Source organism: Vitis vinifera, chromosome 7 (assembly GCF_030704535.1).
Source record: "Vitis vinifera cultivar Pinot Noir 40024 chromosome 7, ASM3070453v1".
Classification (NCBI taxonomy): Eukaryota; Viridiplantae; Streptophyta; class Magnoliopsida; order Vitales; family Vitaceae; genus Vitis; species Vitis vinifera.
This window is the reverse complement of record NC_081811.1, coordinates 5,412,182-5,423,626: the sequence shown is the minus strand read 5'-3', so window position 1 is coordinate 5,423,626 and position 11,445 is coordinate 5,412,182. Positions and strand designations below refer to the sequence as shown.

Sequence of the window (11,445 nt, the reverse complement as noted above, 5' to 3'; positions counted from 1 at the left end):
CAAAAATATAATTTTTACTTGATAATATTAAATAAAATTATAAAAAATAAAAATAAAAAATTGAGAAAACTCCACCTCTCGGGAACAAAAGGGGGCGCCTAACCATCGAGGCAAAGAGTGAGAAGTTGAGACTGATTGAGATTTGAGGCATTTGCTGAGCAGTAGATTGGAGAAAGAGCGAAGAGACGAGGGCTTCATCCACGGTGAGTTTCCGGCAACATTCAACCTAAGCAGCTCCATTTGTTGTTTGAATCACTCTGGTGATTAGTGTAATTTTGTAACTGTAACGTGTCCACACTCTACAGTGTTAACCGATGGAAAGCCAAGGGGCTGAAGTCGCCAGAAAACGCATGAAACCAGCTGTATGTCCCTTTTCATTCTTTCCACTTTGGAACGAATCATCTATTGTGCCTTTTCCTTTGATTTTTATAATTTTGTTGATGGTGACGATGATGTGGTAGATGGATGAGAACGAAGGCGAGGTCGGAGATGGAATTGTGGATCAAATAGAAGAAGAAGAAACTGAAACCAACATTGCCGGATCTGAAGAGATGGAGCTTAGCATCAATCGCATTCTTGAAAAGATTGAAAACTTCACTCAGCTGGTACCTATCATAACAACACAATTTTTTTATTTTTTTTTCCGATTGTCAATTAGTTTGAGATGATTCCGTGCTAGATTCAAAGCTTTCTTCTGGTAAACTGCCCTTCTTCTCCAAATGAACGGAATGATGTAACTTGTAACCATGACTTGTGCAGGTATCTGAGTTGCTGGAATCAGGAAAGACGCTCTTCAAGGATTTGAGTAACGAATTTGAAGAACGAATGATTCTGTCTGTTACTGAATTTTTAGAATTAAAACTATTGGAGTTGCTGTTGGTTTTTTCCTTTTCCGTAAACACAATTTGTTTCTCAAATTTATGCTTATAGGATACACAAGGAACAGATAGAGAAGTGGCAGGAGGAAATCAGGGAACTCCGCCTGCTTGATGCCGCAAATGAGGAGATCAATGCGGTTCTGCATAATGCTCGATGTCTGCTTCAGAATGTTCATTTTCACTCGTGAAGGTAATCACTACATGGCCATTTAATTTTAAGATCAACAACCTCTTAACCACCCAAAAATATTGTGTCCAACCAAATTTCTTAATTGGGAATGGGGCCTAGAATGAACCGAGCTGATCATAGTGAGTTGTTCAGTTCAAGCTTCAGCTCAGTCGGTTTTGGGCCATGTATGACTCTAAACCTAAGGACTTGTTATAATCTGAGGGGTTTGTTATCAGCACCTTGATTCATTTGAACCCTATTCTTAATGGTTGAAAAATTATTATTACTAATTAGATAGCTACTGATCGTTTCAGCAGTGGTGCAGTTTCAATATCACGGCGTACAGATTAATGTTGACACCAGTGGCAGGACCTATATTGTTAACCATGGATACATCCAAGTTAAGAGATACAAAAGTAATTGTATTTTTTTTTTTTTTTTTGAATTGAAGCATTTGCCGCCTGCAACAGAATTGCAGGAGATGCCTTTATGAACATAGAGATTAGAGAGAGATGCTTGTTGTCTATGGGATATTGATCATTCTATTAAGATCCATCTACACATTTGCCCTTTTACATCTGATTCTGTGCCCCAGTCCATCTTTTATGTTATTGAGTAAATTGGCATACAGGCAGTGTGGTTTATTTAACCTAAATTTTCTCCTTCTATGTTTCTTTCCAGTTGGGGTGGGTGTTAGTTACCAACTTACCTCCATATAACATCTAGAGATCACAAAAGATTCCTAGAGCAGAAATCAGATGGGTCAAAAATATGTATTGATTGAAACATCTGGGTCAATAATAATAATAACTTTGATCAGAGATAAGGGGGAGAGCAGAATATGAATGAGGCCTACATTCTTACTGACGATGTTGCAGTACTAAATGACTGGTAGTACTGATATTATATAGCGACTTCTTGATACGGAGCATAAGGCTCTGTTTAGAAAATACCATCAAAACCAGTTTTTAAAAATAATTTTTAAAACTATTCTCTCACATTTTATAAAACAAAAATCTCCTTAAAAACTTGAAATATCTTTAACCTTAAATTATTTTATATGTTATTAAATACGTTTTAAAGATAACTTTTATAATTAGTGATTTATGTTTTACCATTCTCCTATGTATATAAAATCATTTTTAAAACAAGTGAAAATAAGTAAAAACAATTAAAAAATACTTTTTAAAAACATATCATATTTTGTTTTTAAGAATAAAAATTTATTTTCTATTATCTAATTTCCAAATATATTTCCATTTTTGTTTTTTTTTTTACAATTTTAGAAAACAAAGCCTAAGAAACTTTTTGACAACCGTTTTTGAAAATACTATTTTGTTCTCCAAAACAAAAAATCAAAAAAACATATTTAACAATCAAAAACTGTTTTTTTTGTTTTTATATTCTTAAGAACAAAAAACCATCCTTCAGCTATTTTTTGCTTTTTCACTTATTTATAAGGCCTGTTTCAAAAAATAATTATACAAATATATCAAATAATTAAAAATAAAATACTAGACATAAAAATTATTTTTATAACATATTTAAAAATATAAAAATAATTAAAAACATTTTAGGTTTCCAAACAGACTTTTGTTTTACAAAACATTATAACAAAGTTCTCAAAAATTGTTTTTCATAGCAGTTTTTTAAAACGGTTACCAAAAGTATTTTTTACAAAAAACAATCCCAGTGATACTGGATCAGACAGAGCAAACACTTCAGAAAAATGGCGAAGTTAAAACTAATCTTGAACTTTTGAGGGAGTCACCCAAATGAAATCATTACGTCAAATAGTGAAACTAAAACAAGGGAAGAAAAATGGTGAATTTCTGTAATGTCAAGGAAGAGTGATGCAAAACCAAGTGAAGAAACCTATGCAAGAGAACAAGAAAAACCGACGCCAAGTGTCTATACCAACCACCAAAGTGAATCCTGTCCATTCATTTTACATACCCATGAAAGTTGTGGTCTCTCTAAGTTAATTTTTTCTGTAACATTTCCACAGTAACTACCCCAGAAATTCTAGCTAAATGTTGCTTCATCCTGAAAATTTTCACACGATAATTGCATTTTACCTTGTTTTTCCTTGCAGATTGAGCATATGCTCCCATCCAGTGGACTGCAGCAACAGCTTCTTGTCAGCCATTTGGGAAGTGATGTAGCAGCAGCAAACCAGGGCTAACAAATAATCAGACCACAATAACACATGGAAGCAGAAAAAACTATGTCAAGTAAAGATTTTGAATAAGTAAATGCCAGTATGCACAAAGAAACAAGAATCAGGGCTGCAGACTCAGCACCACAGAAGTTCAGCAATTACTAATATTTATGGTAGTTAAAATTGCACCAATGCATTACAAACTGAACTTTAATGCACATGGCAAACTAATTATTCCATGCAACCAATATCTACCAGTTCCACTTGAAGTTTAGATCAAGGAAGAAAGGGATTGTGAGAAGGGTGCGCCAGTTTTTCCTTTTCATAGGCCCTGCAAAAGGATCCATGAAATAAAGATATTCAATCATTTAGATCCCCTTGAATGTTTTCTAAAGCAACTCCAAAAACTTAAAAAATATATACATATAGAAGGACCATCCTGAGATTGTCAATCACCTATAAGCACGATGTGCCCCAATTCCAACTGTTCCCACAACAATCAAAAGAAAGGGAATCCCAATCAAAGCACCATTACTTTTTCCCTTGTGCACGCTTGGAACTCCAGTTCTCACAACGCGAGTGTATGTAGCTAGTCAAGAGAGGTTACGTTTGATGGGGCAATAAAGAAACAAAGTTAAAAGTATAACAAACATTCTTAAGGAAGAAAAGTACCTGCAGATGAACCTTCTCCTCTTGCACCTGTGGTGGTCATGGCATGAAATATTCAGGAAGCATGGTAATCCATATTAATCTCTTTTCTTCTCTTTCTTTCTTTTTGCACATTAAAAATATAGAACCACTTCATAATCTTTTTGACATGTTATTCAGAATTTCAATCGTGGTTTGCAAACTAAACCCAAATGGACAAATAGATCCTTATTGAATAACCTCTAGTTGACAGCCATCACAATCTCAAATATAATTCTTTCCAGTCTGTTTTCTAGGGTGTGAGTGACACAAAAGATAAAAATAAATAAAAAAGAAACAATAATTCAATGCCTAACATGCACAAAGATTATAATGAAAATGGATACAAAAAATAAATCTGAGTGCACTCGCAACTTGAATAATACTCAGTATTGTCCAACTAATCCACCAGAGTTTTATGGAAATCAGAAATATATCTATCTGCAACCATAAACAAGGATCTGAACTTCCAAGAATTGAGGACTCGCAGATTTTGATAGGTAGGGAAGACAGTGAATATATCTAACCATGGGGCTCTAAGATTTAATAAGAAAGAAAGAGTGACCCAAAATAAGCATCATCAATACACATGCTAGAAAACCAGAATGGGAATTGCAGTATCATCAAATACAGCAAGTACTACAATTGAAATTAAAATATTTATAGATAAACCAAACAGCAACAACTAGATCAAGTGATAAAAAAAAAAATTTTAAAATATGCTGAATGCTTTGAACTTATTCAGTGATGTAGATATTATATAGTAAATAGAACAAAAAATTGGTAGTTAACAACTTATAACAAAATTACTTACCTACTAAATAATAAATAAATAATAATAATAATTATTATTATTTAAAATAAATAATAAATAAATAAATAAATGTCAACAGAAGAAAAGAGAACAAACAACTCATGTCAAATAGCCAACAAATGAACACCTTGAAATAGAAGCACCATGCAACAATTACAAGACAAGAAGTGGTCTCCAGTAGCATCAAACCACTTCTTTTTTCCAGGAATCATCAAGGATGTGAGGGATTTTAGTGCTTACTCTAGCTTGATGGTTCATGTGATATAAATAATTAATCAGTCAAATCATCATCAAGAAAATCAAGATCATCATCAAAAGGATTAACCTTGAAGGTTCAACTACACCAGCCAATGTGACCAACTCTTCAGGTCTCTCTCTTGTCTCTGCATTTTGATTCATTCTCATACTGATCATTTTCATCTCCATAGAATTGTTCTATCTCGTTATAAAGGATCTCCTACAACAGGAAATAGGATTTCAGGAATTTCACTCAAAATCTCATGTGAGAAAGATGTACGTAATGTAAGATTAGAAATACCACATCTTCTTGCATAGCTTGTTTCTCTGTCTCCACAATCCAGTCAGCTGATAGACTTTCCAGCATGACACTGTCAGCAGAGTTCAAGGTATCAAATTTTCTTCCCAATTGGCAATCTCTAAATCACAAGTTGTAGTGAACATAGACAAGGTCTTTCCATTTTTTTCTAGACACATGGCTACACAATTTTCTGTGAACTTGATCATATATACTCCAATTATCCTCACACCCAAATGAGCATGTCTGACTCAGTATATGAATGGCAATTCTCTGAAGCTCTATGCAACTTATCCCATGTTAATGCCACCATGCAGCTACTAAGAACACAATACAAAAACATACAAATTCCTGTCATTATAACATAACAAGTCACATGATTGAATTCATTTCTTTAATAAATAAGTAACACAGTATCATGAGTTTCCAAAATTAGTTCTGGTCTTGTACTTATAGCCAAATCAGTTCCAAAATCAGCTTTTGCATAATCAAAAGCTATCTGATAGGATGATATTGAAATATTAATCAAAAAATGACACCAAAAAAAGAAAAACATTAACAGTTCAGGTGGAAGGATTATCATCAAGGGTTGTTCCTGATCTGTTCCACAACAGTTAAATGCAGAGCAAGGGGCATTTTGACTTTGAAATAATAAGGAGGTAACCAAATTGCTCTGGAATTAGTCATTCCCAACAAGCATGGGATAGCCATAGAATAAAATGAATGAACCATTACTTGCATGGATGAAGAAATCCTTTTCCCAGTGCCTGGTTCTAGCCAAACAATGCATTCTGAACAATACATTCATTTACGGCATGAACCACCTCAGGATGCTACAATAACATAGAAAATTGCACAATTATGATTAGGAGGCTGGAGAATAAGCTTATGATGTGATGGAGACACTATTTCTCATACCATTAGGAAATCAGGACAATAAGATTGTGATGGATTAAGAATGTAGCTGCTATGTAAAGGGGATCGTAGAACAGCGAGTTCCAATGGTTGTCTATCATACTCCAGAAAGGTCCATATTTTCATGCATCATCACCATGAACAGATTTGATAGCAAGCTTTGCTCTATACATATCACTATATAGAGATGGTATTGACTGACTTTCATCACTGTCCTTTTTTTGAAGAAATTGGATAAGTGGTTCCAAAGATTTCTTCAAATACTGCTTCCAAAATGTGATATTTAAGACAATTTTTTCCACTTCTTTACAGTCATCTGATTTGGGAAATCAAGAACAAAGCCATTTGTTTGATTGGAACATTCTCTTAAGACCAATCTTGTGGTCCAACAAGCCTTGAACTGTGAAAAACCTAGTGGCAAACTTAGTCACAGCCGGCTTAATAAGTTCTCGTTCCTCTATGTATTCTCTCTTCATATGAACTTTAGTAATTTTTTTGGCTTTATCCAAGGATTCCCTCACCCATTTATACAAACATGCCCACAAGCATTCAAGCAATACAATGGACAGCACATGGGGTCCAGTTAATTACCTGAAGAACATTCTCCTCAACAATTTCTACCACCACATTGTCCAATAACTTAAAAAGGTTTAGAGCATCTTCTATCATATCAGTGGCATCAACTGAAGAAACAAAATACACACCACGAGGGCAAGAAACCACAAAGTTGATTAATGTCCCACTCTGCACATCTTTCCAACAATCAGCCATGATGGAACAACCTGTAATAGCCCAAGATGCCTTAAGCTCCACCAAATTGTCTGCAATGGTTAAAATCTAATCCTGAAGAAATCTACCCGATATCAATCACCGTGAAGGGCCTATTAAACTTCACCCATATTGGCCAACTAATTCTAGCATCTTATGGAAGTACATGGAATTTGCTGCATTTCGAGAGATTCCTGCATGATAAAAGAATTTGCAGATATAGCAGATATCACTTCCTTATGAGAAACCTTATCAAAACCAATATTTGAATTTACTTGCTTGTAATCTGGTGATGTTTGACCTTTTAGCATATTCAGAACAAAAGAATCCAATCTTGATCTAATCAATTGGGTTTCAGCACCACTGCTACTGCTACCAGGGGACCTCCCCTTAATCTTATTTCTAATGTCATTATCAGAACTTTTATCACCAACTGTCAGCTTGTCCTTGCTTATGCATCACAATAGATCCTCCCTGTGCTGTTCTTCTCCATCCTTGTTATCGGAGTGCATATAGAAGGCAGCTATCTCCATAGTCTCAGATTTCCAACGTCTTCTGCCAATATGATGCCATTTCATGTTCTCCTTGATTTTAAGATACACTTCTTGAGGTACTTTCATAAAATCTGCAACTTCTCCAGGGATCCTAGCCAGATGTTGTTTAAACCAGTTTATGCTTCAACTCATTATTTTTTCACAACAATTGCATTTTACCCTTTTCTTCCTTTCATCTTGAGCAACACAATGTTACCATCCAGGATCTACATAACCTAATGATCGAAGAGGGGCAAATCTTGTAACTAGGTTCTTATCACCCATTATTGCCTTTCCTTTATGTTTAAAACCAACAGGTGCTTCTCCCTTGCCATTATAATCAATTAGTGGAAATTTGAAGATGCCTGTTCATATTCAGATTGCTCACTTTTTCCATTTTTTGAATACAGTTTTTTAGAAAATAAAAAAGGAAAAATACCATCCCAACACATTTTTCAACCTAATTTATGTTTTCTTTGAAAATGAAAACAAAAAACAGACTAAACAAACAAGACCTAAAATTTCAACAAAAAAATGTTAAACAAAAACATTTTGTCCCTCCAGTCTCCCAATTATGTATGAGGGTATTTCAGGTGCAGATAATTAAAAACACAAAGTGCAACTCTTGACATAGTCCTCCACATTATTTCTTTTACATGCTTTCCTCCACATCATAACTAAAACTCCAAATATAAGATAGAAAGGAATAAGCAGATGTAAAAAAAAAAACAACACACAAAAAATCAAATAGTTTGACAAACACTTTCTAGAGGTCTTGAGTTCACTGTGTCTGTGATTGGTTATTTAGTCTCTTCATGTGTGATTTGAGGCTGCATGTCAAAAGAGCTATCAGCTTGATATGCATTGTTAGGCCCAACCTGACTTCTAGGAACTAGAGTTTTGGTACCATACTAAACTACTACTCGCCCTAAAAACTTTTGGCTTTTAGGGAACAGACCAACAATGCATATCAATTTCACACCCTCTTCACATCAGTTCCAATATATATATATATATATATATATATATGTAGATAGATTGATAACCAATCATAAACAAACAAAACAAGGGAACAAACAGAAAGATATGAATCAAAGATCCCTAGGAGCTAGAACTCTAATACCATATTTAACTAACACTTCCATCAAAAACTTAAGCTTTTAACTCAATAATCCATCAAACATGCAGCCTTCTATTGCATATAAGTTTAATAAATGAGGGACTAAACATATACAGCCATTATCTGAGACCTATAAGAACGAAGGTTATGATGTCATGATAACAAATATTCAGTTATAGATCACCGGTAATCCCACAAATTCTAACTTTCCAAATTGCACAAAGTCAATAAAAGTGTCAGGAATTCTTCCAAACTCTTGAGAAATACCAAGAATTTTCATAAAACCATGCCACAATTCAATGGAATTTCAAAATGGGGAACAAAATAAGGTTTTTTAATATTCTGAATTTGAACCTCCAACTCAAACAAATTTTATAAAAAAAAAAAAAAGGAAAAAAATCTCCAACTCAAACAAATGAAAAACTAGGCATGCAACTCTGCACCCAACAAATCAAAAGAAAATTTCCCAATAATTCTCAAATATAAAAAGTAAAAACAGTCCACCAGACAGGAAGGAAAAGAAGAATTACAGTTGTACAATTTGTGTGTCTGTTTGACATGCTGGAAATCCTTTTACAATTGTAAACCTCCTGCTGCGTTCCCCATTAAGAATGAAGCTGGCATATATTTCCTCTTCAAAAACCTTGAATAGATACATTGAGGAAACCTGAACTATTTACTAGAACTACAATAAATGGTGAATCCAAATTTTAAAAGGAAAATATATATATATATATATATAGAAAAATAAGTTTTCAGAAAAACATTAAAAATTCCAGAAAATAAAAATAAATCAAATCAACTAACATAACAACAGTTCACAAAATTGAGATCATATCCACCTGGAAGAGAAACAGCTTAAACTGGCTTGGTAAAGACAGTTCGCATCTACCAAAATTTTACATGTTTACCCCTGGGTAAACCAATTAAATGCAATGTCACAAGCATATGACTTCAGACTGACAAATTCATTCTGTTATTTTTCCAGTCCATTTGGAAGTTTGCAAACCATGATTCTTTAGAATATGCATTTGATCTTTCATAAACAATATGAAGACAAGAATTACCATCCAGCAGAAAATTGTAGGCTTCTGAAATCTGCAGCAAATGCACTGATTAAGGTCAGATTGGACCAATGATTGCCAATGGTATTAAATATTATGTGGAAAAAGTACATAATTCAGATGTTGCAAGATTTAATATGATAATATGTTAGAAACTATACATTCAGATATCTTTCAAACTAAAACAGCAGAGACACTGATTATATGGTAGAAACTATCCTTTCAGATATCTTTCAAACCAAATCAAGGGGGACAACAGTGATCTCTATGTTGTAATAACGATTTGTGTCGCCAAGTCATTTAGATTCTTTACTGTCAAACAGAGGCCAGAGACAACCATATGAGGTTCAGCATTGCATACCGTTAATAGATGGTAAAGGTGATGTAGGCCAAGAAAAAGGGTTCTGCCTAAGTCAAAAAAATTTCACTCATCCTCAAATAGAAAAACTGCAGTATAGATGTTGAACAAGAAGTCTTCTTTTGCAGGCACAAACTGATTACCAATCAGGGATGTGCTTTTCCTTCATTCTAGAAGATTAAACTTTACCATCAATCTAGTGAATCTATACACCTTTTACTTGGTAACCAGTCAATTAGAAATAGATAAATATACTAAAAAGTAAGTGTGATCAGAAGCACAATTTAATCAAGTACTCAATGAATCAGTACTGAGTATCATGTCACTTGCTGATTAAAGCCAATTACGGGCATTAAAAATACAACTTTCTATAAATCGGTTTGCTTTTAAAACTAATAAGATGTCACAAAAAGGAAATTTTTCTGCACATATGCAACTCTTTTAAATTATATATAAAGTTTTTTGATGAATGACCAAAAATTATAGAAACTTTTTTCTTTTACAACACAGAAATCCACTGGACCTGCTTTAGCTAGATCCAGGGAAAACCAAAGAATAAACACCCCCTCCCCAAGAACCATACATTCTTGAGTAGGAGTGTCTGCCAAATGAGCAGCCCATGGAGGCTTATTCTAAAGAATTATAGAAATCTTGAGCTGCTTAGGATCTTAGATGCTTACCAATTTGAACTTAGACTCTGCACCAGGTTTTTCCTGAACTGGAACGCGATCAGGATGGTACTCCCATGCCTTGCTTTTGTAAGCTGCTTTAATCTACACTCAATCATCACCATAGGACTTATATTACATACAAAAACTATAAGTCAAGATGATAACCATGAGACCAGAGATTCTGTTAAACTCAGGCCTGTCTCCTTGCATATGCGGAAATGAAACTATAAGTCAAGGCACTAATGAGGTGTTTGGTTGGTGGAAATGGAATTTAAAACCCAATTGTGGCTGCAGAGTTTGGTTGCTTCGCATACGAATGGATTTGGAACTGAAAATTTAAATTCACAGATCCCAGCACCGCACAAACAAAGAAATCCTCCGTGAGAAAACAAAAACTTTTAAATTCCATGAAATCATAATTCCAAATCAAATCCAGGTCTCGGCAACTAAACACACGCCATACACCAATCATTCAAAGAAAGTGAAGAAGAAACCAACGAGTTGATGACCAAGGGAATCAATCTAATACAGCGATTGAATAATCGATCATTATAGGGAGAGTGATTGGATGGTGAGTACCTGAGATAAAGTTACGCGAGAAGTAGGAGGAAACCCTAGCAACAACCTCGCCTCATCACCCCGCATCGCTGAGATGTCCTGAACTCGTTCCCGCAAGTTCAGCTTTTAATTATTAGAATTATTTTTAATTAGAAATATCTTCGGGTGAGAACCAGAAATTCTGAGGAGCGACTCCACTGAGGTAGAAAATGGA

The 11,445-nt window shown here is 34.4% G+C and overlaps 2 protein-coding genes across 5 annotated transcripts; one reads left to right on the top strand and one right to left on the bottom strand.

Moving 5' to 3' along the window:
* The first annotated feature begins 70 nt into the window (after positions 1-70).
* LOC104879810 (uncharacterized) lies at positions 71-1,620 on the top strand. 3 transcript variants are annotated; one of them, XM_010654043.3, is made up of 6 exons: positions 71-203; positions 306-362; positions 462-605; positions 760-833; positions 931-1,068; positions 1,362-1,620. In XM_010654043.3, the coding sequence occupies exons 2-5, from the start codon at positions 315-317 to the stop codon at positions 1,064-1,066; spliced, it is 402 nt and encodes a 133-aa protein (XP_010652345.1). In that variant the 5' UTR covers positions 71-203; positions 306-314; the 3' UTR covers positions 1,067-1,068; positions 1,362-1,620. The 3 variants fall into 3 exon arrangements, with proteins under 3 accessions (XP_010652345.1, XP_010652344.1, XP_010652343.1); XM_010654042.3 differs by having other exon boundaries at positions 72-203; positions 1,373-1,620; XM_010654041.3 differs by having other exon boundaries at positions 72-203; positions 1,365-1,620.
* A 1,339-nt stretch (positions 1,621-2,959) lies between these two features.
* Positions 2,960-11,430, bottom strand: LOC100253760 (uncharacterized). Of its 2 annotated transcripts, XM_010654040.3 has the most exons (7): positions 11,253-11,425; positions 10,683-10,775; positions 9,648-9,678; positions 3,881-3,907; positions 3,665-3,797; positions 3,464-3,539; positions 2,960-3,228 (listed from the first exon to the last, which is right to left on the bottom strand). In XM_010654040.3, exons 1-6 carry the CDS (start codon positions 11,316-11,318, stop codon positions 3,485-3,487), a joined length of 405 nt encoding a protein of 134 aa, XP_010652342.1. In that variant the 5' UTR covers positions 11,319-11,425; the 3' UTR covers positions 2,960-3,228; positions 3,464-3,484. The 2 variants fall into 2 exon arrangements, with proteins under 2 accessions (XP_010652342.1, XP_059593940.1); XM_059737957.1 differs by having other exon boundaries at positions 2,960-3,539; positions 11,253-11,430.
* Between the last annotated feature and the right edge of the window lie 15 nt (positions 11,431-11,445).